The sequence below is a fragment of the Tribolium castaneum genome, chromosome 3 (assembly GCF_031307605.1).
Source record: "Tribolium castaneum strain GA2 chromosome 3, icTriCast1.1, whole genome shotgun sequence".
NCBI classification, from domain to species: Eukaryota; Metazoa; Arthropoda; class Insecta; order Coleoptera; family Tenebrionidae; genus Tribolium; species Tribolium castaneum.
In genome coordinates, this window is record NC_087396.1 from 14,124,080 (window position 1) to 14,144,808 (window position 20,729).

The 20,729-nt window shown below is 34.1% G+C and overlaps 1 protein-coding gene across 2 annotated transcripts; it reads right to left on the reverse strand.

Annotated features, from left to right (window-relative positions):
• Positions 1-282: 282 nt before the first annotated feature.
• On the reverse strand, positions 283-20,722 carry LOC664386 (uncharacterized protein). Of its 2 annotated transcripts, XM_008197706.3 has the most exons (19): positions 20,450-20,722; positions 20,259-20,369; positions 20,072-20,089; positions 19,429-20,007; positions 19,178-19,381; positions 16,857-17,373; positions 16,573-16,807; positions 16,220-16,519; positions 10,908-11,936; positions 10,562-10,861; positions 5,170-5,505; positions 4,741-5,118; positions 4,432-4,690; positions 3,805-3,977; positions 3,489-3,752; positions 1,722-1,880; positions 1,541-1,668; positions 1,239-1,492; positions 283-1,188 (listed from the first exon to the last, which is right to left on the reverse strand). In XM_008197706.3, the coding sequence occupies exons 1-19, from the start codon at positions 20,553-20,555 to the stop codon at positions 989-991; spliced, it is 5,550 nt and encodes a 1,849-aa protein (XP_008195928.1). In that variant the 5' UTR covers positions 20,556-20,722; the 3' UTR covers positions 283-988. The 2 variants fall into 2 exon arrangements, with proteins under 2 accessions (XP_008195928.1, XP_975486.1); XM_970393.4 differs by lacking the exon at positions 20,072-20,089.
• Between the last annotated feature and the right edge of the window lie 7 nt (positions 20,723-20,729).

The following is a 20,729-nucleotide window of genomic DNA, read 5'->3' on the forward strand; positions in this document are numbered from 1 at the left end:
TTAACTTAATATTGTGTTCAAACTCAAAGAGCTGATAATATTTATTTACTTTACTGTTGCTATAACAGGGTAAAATCCTTAAATTTGAACTGTAGGTCTAAACAGGCCCATTTCTATATTACAGACAGAGTGTTTTACCCCCTCTGAAAAATCTACAATAAAATTTTCTTTTAAAACTACTTTAAAAACGGGGTAAAACTTTGAAAAAACAATGTTCTAATGGGGCCTTGATAGTAGTTTACAAAACGTGTTACACGATGGAATGAAAAATAAAGAGCGACCAATACTTGTAAAGTTTATTAATAAAGCTTTTTAGGTATAAGTACAATTTTAAAAAGATTATCTACATGTTTACAAAACCATTCCATGGTTGAAAAGTGGAAAGTAGTAAAATAAAAATTAATACTGAAGTAGATTCAAACACAACATGTTACAATCATTTTTCGTCATTCGCAAAAAATCAAAATCTGAAATTGGACAGTAATACAATACTGTTGACACTAAAGAAAACGAGGGGCAATACTGAAAAATGGAATTTCTGAAATCTAAAAATGATTGTAATACTGAAAACCCAACAATAACACAAACACAACAAGGAAATATTCACAGTTCGATAAATGCAGAGATTATATTCAATAGATAAAAAGAAAATAAATAACGTTAATAAATACATGTCTTGTACACATCTATCATAAATTAATACCGTTACTTCACATTAATAAAACAAAACTAATTTACAAAGGGTCATAAAATAAGTTAAAAGCTACAACTACTGAATATGATTATAACCTAAATCATTGTCAGGCCATTTCCTTCGATTGCTCGCTTCCACCCTTCAATTCAGTAGTTATAAAAATATATTCGAGATTAACTTTTGGTGTTTTTCTTAATTTCAAATGAGAAACACTCACTATTATTACACAACTAATTTGAGTGCTGTGCACAAAAACTAGTTAGTACTTAGCTTAGTGTAGACATCAAGCACTATCTATTTTTTCCTCGTGGTCTGTTGGGGACTCTCGGGAGGAGAGTCTTGCGCTTCTTGTCGCAGCGACCTCCTTGGGACGCTTTTCAAGCTCGAGGAAATTTTTTTCAACGGACGCGGCGATATACTCGTTGATTCCACGTTCTGAGACATGTCGGGGCTGTTATTGAACCAAACACCGCGCGCGGCATCAGAGGCTGAGACTAAAAAATTGTAAATTAAAACCACAATTTTCCTCACTACGAGAAAGTACCTCTGAATTTTGAATCGTTTCGTTGATTGGGTTTGTGAGAGTGTCCGTGCGAGTCTAAGAGAGCTGCCGCTAACATGGATGGGTTTCCGGTGCAGGCCGGCCCATCGCCGGCCCCACTCGAGGTGGAACCGCTCACACAGAAGGGGCTGGGGGTGGCAATGGGGCTGTACACTCGCGAAATGAAGTCTTCGTACGTTGTGCTGTGCTTATGTTTGGTTACAACTGTTTCGAGTGACATCGCCCGTTCTTCGTAGCTACAATTAAACAATTAAGTTGTTGCAAAAAAAATTGCGAATAAATACTATTGTTGGTAGAAAGGTAAAGTGGTTCTTTTGGCACGGCTGGCACAAATCGCAGTTGCTCTAACCAAACCGGCCAAAACATTACTCTCAACGATAGCCTCATGAAACAGAATACCAAAGTGAGGAACCTGTAATTAATAAAATTCAAAAACACAGGCGAAGCGAGTCGCTAGTGACTCACGTCGGGTTTACAGTTGACAGTCACCCTGTTTAGGCTACTCCCTAGTGGGTAGATTGTTATCAAAATATCACAGAACTCAGTGGGAATGATATCACGTCTATAATCCCGACAATGCTCCGACCACACGATGTGGACTTCGTCGTTCCCCAAATGTCTTGTCTGAAATATTAAATTAAAAAAGTTGCATAAGACATCTCTTAGGGCAAGAATTTATGTGGAAAAAACGAGTGCCGAAGTTCAGTGTTATTTTAAAATGCTTATAGTTACGGAAGCGACGCTATGTTTTTGTAATTTGCTTTTCATACAGCGTGTCAAGATGTATGTGTAAAACTGTGTAAAGATTAGATTAGTCTCGTAAATGCATGCCTGGATAAAATGTAGAACAAAACAAAGCAGACAAGAAATCGTAGAAGCAATATTTTCAAAGAGAAAATCCTTTTATTACTTGAAGAAATATTTTCTTGAAGAAATATCCACTGTAAGATGTGTGATAAAATTAATTTATCTGAAAAGGTAGGACAGGGTAAACTTGAATATAAATTAATTTAAAAATTCATTTCACAAAAATCTGAAGGAAATTAAAACCAAATTTGTCAATTTAAAAAACTAAGGCAGATAAATAATTATTTGAAGGTAATACAAAAATAGTATTGTTTGGTATTTTATGTTATTAATAAATGTCAAAACTATACATAATAAACTTCAATCTTTGTAAAATCAAAGTTTAATTTATAATATTCAGGATATATTTAGTGTCCCGGCGCATCCACCATTTTTCCACCAGCGCATCCACCATTTTTCACCACGCAATTTAATTTTTTTCATAAATACCTATTTAAAGAAATATGTAGTTGTGCATTAAAACGTATTTATCTGAGACAAATTAGAATAAAAGTAAACTTGAATAGTCGTATTTAATTTTCAAACATTTTCAGTCAAAATTTAAAGAAAAAAAATTTGTTTCAATCGTTATTTATTCCATCGCCAAAGCTAAAATCGTATTTTATCCACTGTTTATTTCATGATAAAACGAAATTTTATCGTCGAAAGAAATAAATCACACAACCATTGTTGTTTTTCTGTTTCTGACGTTTTTTTTCATTGTTGAATTTGTATAATTAATTTTTAATCAAAAGGATTCAAACACAAATTCAATCGAAATAATGTATTGTACACGACGATAAAATTCACCACTATCTTCTCAGCGCTCTAAGGATCAAATTTTATCGTCTTGTATAATAAATATTTTATTACCCAGCAAAAAGTTTTGTAATTAAAATTTTAAAATCTTTGTTCTCTAAATTATCCTCTTCATTAATACCTTTTAAGTATTGTATTTTTTGCAATTTTAAATCTTTGAAAAAAACTCGTAAATTTGTAAGTAATTCTCCAATTGTATTTTTTCGTCTTTGCAACAATGACACATCATTCTCTTCCTCCTTCCTCCTCTCAGAAGACGAATTGTTACTTTTAATTATGTTTCGTTCGTTCATGTTGATTTGCAAATTTTTTACATAATTTAATGGAGAATTAAATACGTGAATAGGCGAAACTTTGGAGTTATTAAATTTCAATGAAAAATTAAATTTGTTTATGAAATCAAACAAATAAAGGCAAATCACAAAAACATTATTATCCCCGGTTTCCTAACAAATTATTATCATTATAATATAAATTCTATCGTATGACTGGTTTTGTGTGGAACCGATAAAATTTATCAACAAACCGGGGGTAAAATACTGAAAAAAACATTTAAAACTGCGTTACTTTATTGAGGACAGTCTCCGGTGTGTCCCCAGGCATCCTCGTTGCCACATGAAAAATAGTTTCCGAGAAACTCGTCGCCACATATGGCGCTGTCAACCCTGTCGATCCTTGTCTTTGGAGACCTCCCAAGAAACCTGTATGACCCTCCAGCTCCACCTCCCAAGCTAAAGCCGCAAGAAATTGCTCATAAGCAGCGCTGCCTCCTTGATTCGATAAAATCGAGTTCTTGTCTTCTTGACCAGGCGCAACATAAATCACGGCGACCTAAATTCACATAACATAGATATAAATAAATAACAACAAATGAGTGAGTTACTTTGTGCGTTTCTCTACATCTCTGACTGTCCAAATTCCGCAATTCGCGCAATAAACGCTCGGTCTTGTTCAGGAGATGTAATTGCTGGCGACGCTCCCAACCCGCGAGACCCAATTGCGAAAATAGTAATCTGCACTGTTGGAATGCGTTTTGTTCAACCACACCAGAGGAAACTGTAAAAACTCTCTGAGTGGTTGCATTTTTTATATAATTCAAAGAAAAAAGCTAGGCACCCGACCACAGATTATTGTGAAAATTAATAATAATAATAATAATAATAATAATAATAATAATAATAATAATAATAATAATAATTGAAGAAAAAATTTGAGAAAGCAAAATCTAGATAAGCTATTCTACTTAACCTTTCTCATAAACTATGAAATAATATAGAGTAAAAATAACTAAAACAAAGAGAAAATACATAACGAGAATACACAGAAAATGATATATTTTTTAGAATAATATGAAAATAAAAGTAAAAAATTAATAATGATAAAAATAATTCACAATGAAAAACAAAACAACAAAAGAACAATTACTAAAATAATTGAGAAAATAAACAATACATTTTTAAACGAGACTTAATTTTCGAAAATTAGCAACTGATGATAGGTGAAAACATACCTTGCTGAATGCTGCTGTCATAACCCGGACTCGAAGCGCCCTCATTGCGACTATTAGGCCTGGAAATAGGCTGTCCGAGCATAGAATCCGCAAATTGCATGACCCTATTTTCCTCCACTTCCAAGTTCCTTTGGTTAATAACAGACGCTATTGCTTCTTGTTCGATTTCAATCGACAAGGGAGGCAACGCTGGCTCATTCAACTTGCGATCAAAATTTTCCAAACACTCGGGACTTGTATGTCCTAAATATTGTAACAACTGGAACAAAACAACTGAACGTAATTTTTAGTTACAAAAAATTAAATTACATCGTCTAGTTGGTCGAGATCCGGGGCAGAATTTGAGACATCCGGTAAAACATTCGGCGATCGATGCCTCATAGCCCTCTGTGGTAAATTACTAGGACATCCGATGAAACTCTCGGGTTGTAAACTCATAGGCCCCCATTTACCCTGACTTGCATTGGTTTCAATTTCGACTTGACCGACTTGAAACTCTTCATTGTCGGTATCAGGAGTGCGGTACAAAATCGACGCATCCCAGCTAGCTTTGCCTGATAAATCTCTTAGTAACACTCTCACTTGTTTGTCGGCTGTTGACAGTCCAGCTGTAACGCCACCCCCAGGTAAATCGAGCACAGGCAACTCGATTAAGCTTGCGATAACATTTTCAGTAAGCATAAAAAGCTAAAAAAATAGTCATCAAATTTGATTTTTTTTTATTGATATTAAAATTACTTGAATATTAGGCGCTGAAAAAATGTTGGCTGATAACTCATCTGAACTTAGATTGGGAACATCATCGTGTTCCACGACTAAAGAGCTAAGTCTCGCAGCCCCAATTGCCATTGGAAAGTGTCCTAAGTGGGTTACAAGGTGCGATAGGACTGTTTTAGCACATAAAGTGATGGCTTTCTGACATTGGTGATTTTTGGTGGGTGATAATGAGGGCGATGACTTGTCCACAAGGTCGTCGGAGAGGATATTAGGATCGAAGTCTTCGTTAAGGCTAGGTTGAGACAAACCACCCGAGTGTTCGGTTGATGTTTTACCAACGGCTATTTTATACAAAACCTGTAAGCAAAGATTGGTGGCTGGCAAGTTTGAAATTACCGCACTTCGCGGTGTCGTAGCAACGGTGTAAATAAACACTTCTGAGTGGTAAACAGGGCATTATTACGTTGAGGTAAATCATCTTTTGATTGAATAATATATTTTTAATAATATTTATTCACTCAAGTCTTATTTTTTGTAATTAATTAAAAAAATTGCATTACTAGGTGCCGGTTTATACAGGTGTCTCAAAATTCTCGATTTCCGAGTTCAGAGCATTGTAGAGTTAGACCATTAGGGACGTTAAAAAATTATGAAGTTTTTTAAACGTTGAATAACTTGAAAAAGTTACAAAAAACGCCCTATTTTTTGTTCTTGCTTGAATTGTCTATGTAGAAACATAAAGTTTCAAATGAAAAGATAATAATTAAAAAGATATTTGACTATTCGACTACTCAAATAATAATAATAATTTTTTTTAATGTTGAAAGTTAAATTGAGTAATCAGAAAAAGACTTATTCTAACTGTTATAATTTTTAGAAGACAATTTAAAGGTCATTTAGATGCAAAAATTAAAAATAGGCTGTTCCATTTAAAATTTATAATTTAGTCAAGTTTCAGTAAACCTCTTAAGTTTTTTTCTTGGTAGCAGTAAGCTAAAAAGTATTATATCTTTAAAGTTTGAACATTCTTTTTTAATGTGGTGAAAGTCCCATTTTTCTAGGAATCTTATATTTTGAGCAATACATTAAAAAAAAAGCGTGTTTTGTTAACAAAATTTAAATATTTTAAAAACTAAGCAAAATCGGCCAATAAAAGTTTAGGTCAAAATCATTAGTTTTAAAAGCTAAATCCAAAAATAGAAAAAATATAAGGTGTTTCATATATTTATTATATATATATTATAATTAATATACAGCGTGCCCAAAAACTGGCGCACCAACTCAATGGTGTGTGGTAGAGAAGTGGTTACATATAAAGGTAAAAATAGTAAAAAAATTCTTTGTATTAAAGTTATTGATAAATAACTAATTTTAGGTAAACGATATGTGGCAACGTTGTCTAACAGTCATGATCGCAATAGAATTTGAGCAACAATAAAAATAAATTATTTTTGAAACGGTTTCCTAGGAAATAATTACCTGTGTTGGCACATCTACACATTGTGATTTTTTGGATAAATTTTAATTTTTTTAAATTAAAAAAACTGCTAAAATCTGATAGTAAATTTAAAAATAATTGCTTATCATTTTGTTACGGAACGATTACCTGGTATGAAACATAAGAATATAAAAAAATAATGATAACTAAAGAAGTTAACACAATAAGTTTGTAGCTCCAGATTTTTTAAAATTTAACTGTAGGAATTTTTTCAACATTTTTCCCGTAATCTGCACTTGCTTCTCAATAACGTACCACTGAGTTGGTGCGCCAGTTTTTGAGCACCCTGTATATTATATATTATTATTATATATTATATATATATATATATATATATATATATATATATATATATATATATATATATATATATAAAATTATATATATTTGAAAATAATTTTAGGTGGAGCAGAAAATTAGTATCTATAGCTTAAGAAAAAAAATATTGCTTTTATAACATTATTTAAAGGTGAATAATGGACTTTACCTACTCCCTAGGACACTGACCCTCAAATAATCAATATTAAAGTCAGCATTTTTCAAAACAGTCACAATAACAGTCACCTAAATGTCATAATCATAATTAAATTAATTTTTCCAGCAACACGCTGTTAATTTACTACTAAAAATGATGGAAATCCATCTACCTATCAAAAACAGTTCGAAAACCGTCAATAACTTGAAAGAAAACTTGAAAAAAGAGGCCCAAGAGCGCAAGCGAAACATTCTCCACCTAATCTTCAAATACCTCGTCGACAACAACTTACTCTCAGTCGCCGAAGTGCTTCAAAACGAAACCCAAACCGGAATCCACTACCAAGTCTGCGACAACATCGACTTGGAGATAGTCCTCCAAGAATACCAAAGTTACTATTACACAAAATTCCAAAAACAACCAAAAATCTTACGAAAAACTGCCGAAAACGAACAAGTGGCCCCTTTAAAAAAAGAGCGAAAATCAACAGCCAAAGAAAAACAAACCCTAAAGCAAGAAAAAAATGACGACACTTTCCAATTCGAAATTGTCACATTATCAAAAGACTCGAGCTTGAGCGACATCCAGTCAAAACCGCTGATCGATTTTGAAAACTACTCATCAGAATGGCGCGAAATGGCCGACCAAATAATCAAACAAATCGTACCGAAAACACTGGGGATAACTTTCAAGGATTGTATCAGCCTCAGCTCCACTATTGAGACGCTGAAAGAGGCGATAATTTACCCCTTGAGCTACCCCCAGCTGTTTGAAAAAGCCTGCACTTGGCGAGGCGTCCTCCTCTACGGCCCTCCAGGCACCGGCAAAACCTTACTAGCCAGAGCTTTAGCATGCGAATCCTCGTCCACGCTCATCAACGTCACCAGTAGCGCATTTATCAGCAAATGGCGCGGAGAGTCGGAAAAAATGGTTAAAGTACTATTCGACGTTGCCAAATTCTATTCACCAACGACGATTTTCATCGACGAAATCGACGCCCTCGCCTCCACATCGCACGATTCGAATCACGAAGCTTCGCGTCGTTTCAAAAGCGAGCTTTTGACACAGATCGATGGTATTATGAAAACTGAAGTATTTGTTTTGGCCACCACAAATAATCCCTGGAGTATAGATAACGCGCTTTTGAGACGGTTTGAAAAACGAATTTTGGTGCCACTACCAGATAAAGACTCAAGAAGTGAATTGTTTCAATACTACTTTTCCAAAAATGGATACGATTTTAGAAACGAAGACTTGGCGGTGTTTGTTAATCAGACTGAAAATTTCTCAGGCTCTGATGTGAAAAACGTGTGCAAGGAAGCTGAAATGATTGTAATTCGGGAAAAACTGGAACAAATCAGAAGAGGGGATAAGAAAAAGTGTACGAGACAGGTGAAAAGTGGGGACGTTTTAAACGCTCTCAAGAAAATCAAACCGTGTATTGAACAAAATGATTACAAGAAGTATCTTGACTGGGGGCGGAAATATGGGGCCACGTGACAGTGAATTTAATGTAATTAATAATTATTCAAGAATCTTCATAAATGTAACGACTACGAGTATAATAAAAGTCCCAAAACTAACTCACATTAACAATTTTTGGAAAACTATTGTTATCACTGTATTTTTTTTACAATTACAGCAGAAAGTCGAATATTTATATCCTGATAAGAGTCAGTTTCACAATCTAATTTAAAGAACCATTAAATTAAATATTGTTTATAATGTGCTGATTAATATGAATTTGTTGACAAAGATTTCACATTATAAAGCAACATTAACTTTAAAGTCTCTTTATTTCAATTATGAGTCAAACGGATTGACTGGTTCCGAGAATTTACTTATAGAAAGGAATGTAAATTTACCAAAATCTCTCGAACCTAAGTCGAATTTTTTTTGCATTTACTATGCCCATTGGATTAATCTCTTCAGTCTGTGTCAACAAGTTTAAATTTTTATTGTATTGTGTACGTGTATTTATAAAATTAGCCATCAGATACCGTATTTGTCTTTGTAAGGTTAAATCAATAAAAATTTTGTTGCTTCAGAGTTGTAAAGTTTACTTTAAGTTTGGGGTTTTTGGACCATTTTTGACGAAATTTTAAAAAATAAATGAATTTCTAGCTTAAAAATGAACAAGGTATTCACTAAATTTTTGACGAAATTTTGCAAAATATGATGTTTCAGGCTGAAAAAGTGCTAAAACGTATAAAAAAGAGTAAAAATTGTCTTTTTCAATGCAATTTAGTAATTTTTTAATTTGAATTTCGCAAAATATGAACGTTTCTGACCAAAAAATGCAATAAAACCTTAAAAAAAACAAAAATAAAGCAATAGTAAGCTTAATTTAATATTTTTTGTATAAATAAGGCATGACAAAAGTTTGGACATGTTTTATTATTCTCCAAAAATTTCGGATTTTCGAGACAAAAACCCATAAAAAGGGTAAAAACAATGTCAACTTACACGCTAAGAAAATTCCAAAACAATGTCTTTTTTAACTTAACTTGGTGGTTTTTGAATAAAATTTGTTGAAAAATTAGAGTATCAAAGTGCAAAAACGCTAGAAGAAAATAGTTTTTTGATCTAATTTGCAGCTTTTGAACTGATTTGAGCAATTAAATTAAAGCAGTTATACTTAGTATAGTTTATAATGTTGATTTAATTAAAAAAATGTGTTAAAATGTGTGCGGAAGACGATCAGTGGTAAAAATGCAACTTTTAAAGCGGGAAATGAGGATTCGATCCCGCATCAGGTCTGACAATAATTTTTCTATTAAATACAGCGTATCAGTAATAGTTTTACGTGTGTTGTGCTATGTTCAGTAAAATAAAAACCTCACTGTATTTAGTGTTAACGATTTATTTACATTTAAGATTATTTACGGAAATTATTATATTTTAGAACACATTTACGTACAATGTTATTCCATCCTATGATTCATTAGTTTTTGTATACGTTACCTGTTTATTTTTTTAATGACGATTTATCGATATTCTTACAAAATTTATTCAGTTTGTCGTTCACCGTTGTATGAACGCATACAAATAAAATTCTACGAGAGAAAAAGTGTTTCCTTTTCAGTTGAATCCGCACAGAACGTAAGAACACGTAAACGTAAAACAAAATAATGCAGCAAAAGGTAAGTATATAAAAGCGCTAAATTGTAAACGTAAGATCACAACTTAATAAAAGTATAAATACTGTTTGATCAACGTGATTAACAAAGCAATATAAGAAAAAAAGCGTAACATATCTTAAAACGTAAATGTAAACTATAAGAAAACTTTTTTCTTGAATTAAAAAACTATCTGGAACCCAATGACTTCACTATTTCAGAATTGATTCGTTCCTCACTCGTGTTCAAATAATGCGCTCATGGGCGAAAAATAACTTCTCGCTCTTAGTTTGTAAATAACTATTATGATTTTCTACATACCGTAAAAACTTGTAGCAGCAGACACGTCCCCCTCTCTTCCCCATACTCCGACACTTCCAGCAATCTTCTTGGTTCCAACCTCATACACCACTCTCCCAAACACAACAGCAACGCCGTCCCCAAAGCCTTATCACTTTCACCAGCTGTTGAACCCAAAGGTGCGTGTCGAAACAAGGCCGCACACAACGTCCTAATTACGGCATTCCCAAGCCTTGGATATTGTGTCCATAACAAAGAGGCATGATCACACAACAAAAACAAAATATTGCTTGCCAGCTGTGCAATAATCTTGTTATTAAACTGGAAACCAAAAATTATGGTCAAGTAACAAAAACTGCAACTTTACCTTGAGAGCCAATAGGAGGACGTTGATGGCATCGGCCACTTTGGGATGAAACGTCTGATTGGTCAATTCCTTGTACACAAACATCCCTAGTGCCGAAAGTGCAATACAACGAGCCTTGCCCTTAGGTTCCCGCCTCCCAGCTCGCAGCAAAATACTAACAACGTGTTCTTTCACATCCGGACACGGCCTCACATGTATGTTATCCTCCGGTTGTAGCACAGAAATGCTACTGAGATCGCCAGGTAAACTCAACAAATTCGCAATAATCGAGATGGCTTCGGTTCGCGGCGCCCCTTCGAGATTTTCCATCGAGTTCAAAACGGTGTTACACGCGTGTATAAGATCCAACAAAAGCAACGAAAACCCCGGCAATTGCAACGATAAAAACCTAGGCCCGAGAAACTTTAACGTCGTGTTAAGAAACGGCTTCGAGTTCCCCACGAGCGACATATGCAAAAACCTATAGAACTGAGGTAAATAATTCCTACGTTTATGATCACAGTTTACGGTGATGGTGCACAGGAGCCTCAACGCGTTCAGCTTCCCGGCTTCGTAGTCGTCCGGGAGCATCAAAGCCCCGAAACACCAAGGCAGAATCAAAGTCAAGGGCGGTATCAGCTCGGGGGCGGGCGGCGTGCTCTGATTATCCGCCGAAATGCCCTGATTCTGCTTAATTTTGATCAAAGTATCGCTCAGTTTAACCAAATATTCGAAAACTTGCGCATGCAGTTTAGGGTCAGCGATGGTGTTAACATCACCAAGCGCACCCAACATGCGCCTCCAAAGTATCACAGCGACGTCGGGGAGCCAACCGCGGATTGAGCCCCCACATACGACCCCTCGGTGTTCACCAGCCGGCTCAGAATTTGAGTTTTCGGTCGAGAGGACGTCCAATTGAATTGGCGAATCTTTGATCGAGTTGCTTTCGAGGCCGCTGGAGGGTGCAGGACTTGGAGAGCGGGTTCGGTCCGTCGATTCGGTGTCGGGCTGCGGTATGTTGTCCAGCGACAAAGAGCGTCGGTGTTTTGTCTATAATACGAAAACTAGAACTACGGAGGACTGTAACTTAGGAGAGGAAACAAGATACCAAATCGCAGTATTTTCTAGGTTCGGCGGAGTAAAAATGAGTAAAAAAATGTCCAATTCACTAATAATACTTGAAAAAAAAAATGCAAAAATTTAACAAACTGAGAAAAACTGCCGACTAAAATTTTTGTAAGAAACAAGAGAAAAAAATTATTTAAAATTTGCTCTTCGTCCCGTATTTTTCAAGACGCTGCTAATTCGGTTAAAGATACAAGAAAAATGTTAAAAAGGAATTTGTAGAAAATTAAATTTCCTTATTATTATTATTATTATTATTATTATTATTAAATTTCGTCAACAAGTTAGGTCCCAAAGACGTGCAAAAACGCTGAAGCGACGGATTCGTTTCATTTTACCGGTTCAGTGTAACGTCCAGTATAAATTCTTGAACATAATACATTTGCGATTTATTTTGCCTCAATATACAAAGACTGCCAAGTTTCACTTACTGGTACAAATTACTTCAATATTACTAAAGACAGTGTAGATATAAATAATATTTTTATATCTGAAAACACTGTACATAAAGAACTTTGCAGTCTAAACATCAGGAAAGGAGCAGGACCTGATGGGTTCCCTCCTCTGTTCTACAGAAACTGTGCTAACTCCCTTGCAGAGCCTTTGACTCACATTTTTCGTAATTCACTTGTATCTGGTATTTTTCCAAATTTATGGAAAATGTCTAATATAACTCCTGTTTTTAAGTCGGGTCTTAAGCACGAGATAGAGAACTATAGACCTATCAGTTTACTATCTGTCCCCGCCAAGTTATTTGAGAGCATTGTATCCAGTCAGTTGTTTTATTTATTTAAAAATGTTATTAGCCCATCGCAGCATGGATTCTTCACTGGCAGATCTACTCAGTCTAATCTTTTTGTGTTTGTTAATGACATATTAGACGCTTTCGAGTCCGGGTTTGAGGTGCATTGCGTCTACACCGACTTCAAGAAAGCGTTTGATTCGGTTAGCCACTCTGTATTATTACATAAGTTAAATTTATATGGTATAAGCGATCCATTTTTATCTTGGATCAGAAACTATCTTACTCATCGAACGCAAACTGTTTCAATAAAAGGCTTTAAATCTTTTGTCATTAAAGTAACCTCTGGTGTGCCTCAGGGCTCCATACTTGGCCCTTTACTTTTTAACATATTTATTAACGATGTTGGCAGTGTTATAAAATCTAAGTACCTATTGTATGCTGACGATCTAAAGATGTATAGGGTAATAAAATCTTATAAAGATATAAAGATCTTACAAGAAGATATCAAAGCTCTTGAAGGTTGGTGTAAAAGCAATGGCATGGAGTTTAACACCGATAAATGTAAGACAATGTGCTTTAGCCGTAAAATACATCCCAATAGACACTCGTATATGCTAAATTCAATCGAATTAAAAGAAATTAATTTTATAAAAGATCTTGGAGTATTTTTGGATGCAAAACTTTTATTTACATATCATTATGATTACATCCTATCTAAAAGCAGAAAAATGTTGGGGTGTATAAAAAGATGGACGGCTGATTTTCGCAATATTAGGTCAGTCACAATACTCTATAACTCTATGGTCCGTTCTATTCTTGAATATAGCTGCATCGTTTGGTCGCCTATATATATTACTTATACAGATCAATTAGAGGCTGTGCAGACTAGTTTTCTAAAATATGCTAAATACAAACTGTCTACTAATAATGTTATTTTGAATAGCTTAGATGATGTGTCATCCTATCTATCTATTATACCCCTAGAAAAAAGGCGTACGCTACATAAACTTTGTTTTATGTTTAAATTGGTTAACAGCCAATTAGATTTACCAGACATATTATGTAAAATTAATTTTAATGTACCATTGGTAAACGTTAGATGTCCGGAATTATTTTTTGTTTACAAGAATAAACACAATTATTCCTATAATTCACCACTTAATAGTTTATTCTTGGAAGCAAATAAATATGCCAGCAAAATAGATTTTTTTGGTTCCTCCTTGTACAGATTTAGAGCAGATTGTGTTATGAATATGAAAGTGTAATTATTTTTTTTTGCGTTACTTATGTTATTGTAAATGCTTCTTAGCGTCAATAAAGTTATTATTATTATTATTATTATTATAGCGTGGAAAAATGAAATTTAGCAAATCGAATGTTTAATGTGTAAATTACTAACTCAGGCACTAATTTTACGTAAGTGCTATAAATAGTGAACTCTAAACACAAGCGACCCAATTAATCGCAAATACAACTAAAATTCTGATTCACTTCACACAATTGTAACACAAAGCGTTCTAGTTCTACTAAGGTAATGTAAATAACTATTTATTCTTCAGACATTTATTTGCAAAAAAAAAGTTTTTCAACAGCCTTTAGCTCCTTCTGTAAGTTCTATTTCAATAAACCAATTACAAACTCGTACAATACACTTCAATCACATATTTCTCAAAATGACCAAAAAATGGCCTTTGTCATTTTTAGGTATATTGTACAGCATGTTATTACTTATTAGCATTAATTTAAATCAAAAAGAAGTTGCGTCCGTTAGTATCCACCTCAAATATTTTATTTTTATTTTCTTGTCAAAATGAACCCTCTCAACGAAAATCTTCCGAAACTCACGTGTAAATGATTATTGTTATCATTGGCATATAGTCGTTAAACAGTGATGTGAATAAAGTTTAGAAAGGATATTTATTTTACTCTATAAATTGGTACAAAATTTTTAGTTTACCTATACTGTTCAGGGCAAATTAATACTGTAATAGTAGAGCTATTAACATTTAAAATTATGTCTAATTAATTGATCTTTATAGCATTCTTAAAGAGAATCAACGTTCACTAAAAGATTTTTTTTATTAGTCAGCATTATTTTGGAAAGGATAGACAGAAAAGTTTCAAATCATTTTAAAGAAAGTTTATCAACTTCTTGTTGGATTTCCTTGGCGTGGAAACTAAAATAAACAAAGTTTAAAAAAAAACCCGACACACCAAACCTTTATTTAAAAACACTACTACTATAAACTAGTTTATATTCTCACCTGAGGATGACCACTTTGTGGTTGAAACGCGTAGTGTTTTTAAATAAAGGTTTGGTGTGTCGGTTTTTTTTTTTAAACTTTGTTTATTAAAGTTTATCAAAGAAACTTCGTTGGTTTAGTGTAAAATTGTTCCATAAATTGTTACAAAAATGAAATACAAAAAAATATGATTCCCAAAGTAGCGTTCCATCTACTAATCTAATCAAAAACCATTAGATGCAATTTCACACCGACATAAAAGATGTAAAACGCAATCAATTCGTAAAAATAATTCATCAAAAGCAAAAACTCAACGTAGACTGGAAGGAAATAGAAACTTTTGTGACGATTATTTTCAAAATCCCCAAATCATGTCCAAAGAAAATGCCTTAAGTCTGTATATTTCCTTTAATTTTATCACTTTGCAGTAGGCTTAGGTAAAGCTGCTCTCACTCAAGCCAGAAAAAAAATGTTTAACTCACAAACATTTTTTTAAATTTCTGAAACTCCTGTTACTGTTCAACTTCAAGCATTAGAGAGAATTTTAAAAACATAAGATAATATGTACTTGTAACTTGGCACATTGCAAGTTGACAATGATTAGTATAATTATGGGGTTTTGCTGGTGTATCAGGCCAATGTTTATGTAAGCAAAAATTTTTATATGGAATTCAGGAAGTAGATAATATTTTGTGAGAAAACAACAATACATCTTCGACCAGATTTTGTCATACGATTCGCTTTTAGTTTTGTAAAAAACTACAAAAATAATAAAAAAAGAAAAAATTTATCAATAACTTTGAAACTGCACACCAATTAGTGCTATGATAGATGGAAAAGTGTGCTCAAATCTACTTACATTTGTCAGGCTAAAGCAACTGAAATAAATAATTTACAAGCAGTTTCTCTAAAACATTCTACTGAAATATATCATTCTTCTGGTATATCTTCTTGGATACGTTTTATGGAATGGTTACTACCGTATTTGCAGCGTTTTAAAAAATATGGGGCAGAGTAAATTGGTAAAAAAATAATTAAAATATAGTTTAAGATAAAATTTTTGGATTATCTTATCGTTTACCTAATTTACTGCTCTAACCGCCTGTATTTTTTCTGATTAAGTGTTAACAACTGCGTTCTTTAGCGACATTAACGAAACTTTCGACGAGAACGTTTTATATCCTATCCTATAGATATCCGGGCAAAATTTCGATACATACGTGTCTTTGCCGTTGCGAGGAGCGCCGTTTTACGTTCAAACTCGTCTCGCTGTGGCTTCGAGTCAAGCCATGTTTGACTTTTTTCCGTAAAACGTTGCCATCAGGTAGGGAAGAGTCTTGGCGACAGACGGAGATGTGGCTGTGATCGTTTATATTGCACTGAGTCGTACTTTCAGGTCGATTTGCCGACCGACGACCACGTTTTGATTTTTGCTCCATGAGACGGTCCAAAGGCAGGTCGGTAAGGTCTAAATTGTACACATGACGTGCCAATACCCGTGTTAAAGTTTCCATTGTTTTCTGTTCAAAATAATAAAAATGAGTCTCGGAATGATCATTGACCACTATATTACCGCCCACTCCTTGATCAGCTCCTCCCAACTAGTCAAAGAAGTCAAAACTAGCAAAAACCGGTCCCACAATTCCCTCGAAATCATAACATTGAGATTAGCTTTGATCCATGTAACAATCAAGGTTTGGAAAATCGCCGGTGCTAATTTCCCCCCTAGTGTGTTCATTTTCTTCTTTGGGGGGTTTTCCCCCAAAACGAGCGAAGTTATTTGTAACAGTACCAACAACAATTGTTCCCTAAAACCCCAAATTAACTCATAATCAAATAAACGGCTAGAAAACGCACCAGGTGCTACTATCCATCCGCGTATTCATAACCATATATCTGTAAATATTAAGTACTCGTTTACACGCATCAGTCTGTTCTTCCAACATTTTGGGAATGTGTGGATTCACTTCTAGTAAAAATACGTTGGCAGCATGTGTCATAAATAGTTGCAATATGTTCTGCATTCCCGCCCTTACTAGCAAATTCTCCCGGTGTATTGCCCCCAAATACGAATCGTTTCGTAATCGGGGAGGTCTCATTCCTTCGATTATGCCATCGTCAACAAATCTAGGGGCATCTTCGGCGGGTTCGAGCATGTACGAGGGCACCTCAGGTACGTTGAGCTGAATAAGGTCTTTGTAAACTGCTATGATTTTTCTTATCGCAACCACATGACTAAAATTAATCAGGAATGCTTGGCGGTATATCTCGTGGATGAAGTTAACGTTGTCACGTGAGCTGCAAAGAACCTCTCGGACGATTTGGTTGGCTAGTTCCTCGTCGCTGGCCGTTTTGTTCGTCTGAATCGATATCGCTACAAGAGAGTAATCATATTGTCTCTTACGTTCATTATAATAAAAAAAAAACAAAGAAAAAATACACAAACTTTATTATTTCTGCTGACTCTGAATGTATCACAATATTTGAGTCTAGTCCCAAAATGGAAAATCTCCAGGTTTATTAATTTTTCAAAAAACGAACAATTATTTGCAATTTTTTTTTAACTTCTGCACTGTATAATTAATTAATTATAATTAAATATGAAAAAGATTGTAAAAAAAGTTTTATAAATTACTGGAAAAAATTGTTAGAAAATTATTCTTATTTATTCAGTCTCAGTCAAATCGTTACAGAATTATGATTTTCATTGCCGAATTTTTAAGAAATTTTAATTAAACATTTCTACTTTATGGCTAATCGAAATGTAGACGTTATAAATACGTATTTGTACCACGATTTCAGATATTGGAAATAATAGATGGTAAGGTAAAATTTAATAAAAAAAACTGAATAGAAAAATTTAATAAAAAACCTATTTCACAAACAAACGTTTACGTTTTTCACTATGTACTTTTCATTTTTCAGTTTCTATAACGTGAAGTTTTTTGTTTCACGAATATTTTATAAAAAAAATATTTACAGTCTAGTGTAACACAAACATTTTCTTTTAAATGAAATAACCAAGCCTTTTGGCTCAAAATTGGTCAGTAAGTTACAGCTATAGCAAAGATTCTTCTTTTTGACAGAAAGAAGTTTGTACAAAGACAGACAAAAGTAAGCTTTTTAATTGAGATGTTACAAAATGAAAGCGTTATTGTGTTATTTCGGCGATTTTTTCTTAATTTTCTTTTTAATCTTCAGAATAAATACCACGTTATAAAATATTCATAACTCACAAGTGATTTATAGGGTACATAATTCGACTGAAGTAATAGAATTATGCTTAAATAATAATTAGGAGATGTTGGATAAAATTATTTATGGGTTCGGTCTAAGTCGTACCGTTATAGAATTATGAATTTCATTGCAGAATTTTCAAGACAAACGTATTTATAAACAGCATCTCGTTGAATAAACATTTCTACTTTATAACTACATTAATATTTAAATTTTAAACAGTCATGAATTAATTTATTCAAAACAAAGCCACACTCAGGTTTTACGTTTTACGTTAATTGAGCAAAATCCATTAAAAAAAAATCATGAACTTATTTTACCAACAAATTTTTACGTTTTCCACTTTGCAATTTTCATTTTTCATATTCTGCAAAGTAATTTGTTTCTGTTATACGAATATTACATTAGATATTAGTATTACACATAGTGTGTTTTTTCTAAATAAGATACAGTTGTAGTAGTTTCTTTTTTTAAGAAAAAAATTAGTACGAATTAGTATTATTATTATTATTAGTATAAAATAAGTTTATCAATTCAGGAGATAAAATAATAATAAATAAAAAATAAAATAAGCGTTGTTGTATTATTTGTTTATTTCGTACGTTTAATTAATTTTTTAATCAGTCAAAATTTTTCAATTTTTAGACAAATTTGCGAAGTCAGAATACGCAGCAGTTGTTTCACATAACAATAAAGAATTAAAGTGTTAGGAATAATTTGACGTCATAGCGTGTTACAAAATCCTACTCAACCATTTGTAGTTTTACGTGTAGGAAGTAGTTAACTTGAAAATTATTTTTTATTTTTTCAAATAAATATTTGTAAAAATAATAGGCGATAAAACAAAAAATTTCCGTTACTACGCCATGTCAACGAAACTGTTACACAGAAGCCCCAAACGTAACAGAAAAATTCAAAAAATTGTAATAATATTCACTCACTTGATTCGAGGCTCGCATGAGCCGACTCGTGCCCCTCTTCCTCATGCGTGGCAGCCCCTGCACTAGCGGAATGTGTAATAGAAGCGGGCCCACCATCTGCATTTTTCTTAGGTTGGTGCAAATGATTGGCCACCCACATAATCAAAGCAACACGACACAAAATAAACTCGCTCTCGGCTTCAGGTTTTCGCAAAACCGGCAACTCTAAACAAACATTGTAACCCCACATTACACCCAACAAAACAAAATACCTAAATTTGGAGTATACAGAGACGTATCATGACTAAAACTTGGACAAATCTTCATCAAATAATACGATTTGAACTTTTCCAACAAGAAATGAAAACACCGGTGGTGGTGAGCCGCCTTATCGTGCCACTCCAGTTTGATAACCGTGTGCACCATGTGTTCCAAAAGCGCCTCCAAGTAGAACTTGCTTTGGTGTTCGGGGGCCTTCTCGCCCCCCGAAGGGGGCAGCACTGGGAGCAACTCGGAGGCTGTGACGGGGTTCTGGGCGCTAGTATCGTGGAAAACGCTACCACTGATCTGCATAAGGGCCGATGAGGGGCTGTTGAAACCTGGCACCAAAGTTTGGAACATGTTATGGACGTAATCAGGGGCATTGTCGTTCAATGCCTGGTACCACATCAGAAAGTAACGAATGGCTTGTCTCCGGAGTTTTACGGAGTTTCCGGGGTGCAAAAGTTTGGATAAAATGCGGCCAAGGGAGTGGAGCTGCCATCGTTTGTGGATCAGTTCCGGGAGCAAACACAACACTTGCTCCAGGATCCAGAGAGTACATTCTAGTTCTTCCTTGTGTGCCTTGTGAACTGAAATAATGTGAGGTCATAAGTGAAAATTTTAAACTAGATACAGCACCCAATCCAGACTTACCCAAATGAAAAGAGAGCTCTGAGGCAACAAAAACAGACAATTAGTACAGTTACACAACAATGAAAATTACGTCAATTGAATCTGTTTACGTGAGAGAAGAAGAGTTATGTTTGAGGAAACGGCAATAATTACCACAAAAGCAAACAGATTCAGGCCAAGTTGAAACAAGCAAAAAACGTGTAATTACCTCGTTGTCTCAGGTTTCCCTCAGCTTGGATAAAACTGTCGTACAGGATGTTATAAACGTGGCTGAAGTTGGCCTCAAACAACCCCTTAGCTTCAGCAATATCCACATTATCTGGAAAGACAGCAGGTGAGTCAGGTGTGGTAACCCAATTTCAAGTGGGGCCTTGTGACAAAAAATGGGGTACCACCTACCTAAAATGATCTTCAAGTGCTTGATTCGTGTCGCCAAATCTTTTTTCGGATCTTGGATTTTTGAAGTGGATTTTTTAACGTCCACAAGATTTCTTTTGCTAAACATTTTAACTAAACTAAAACCATAACATCAAAGATTTGCACTTAGATTTATTGCTCGTGTGGTTAAGCAGCATCGTAAACGAATAGAATTAATTGTAAAAGTAAATATCACATTTTAAAAGAAATTTCTGTGTTGACGTACATTGACATCTGAAGATTTTTCAATACAGCGCGCTCT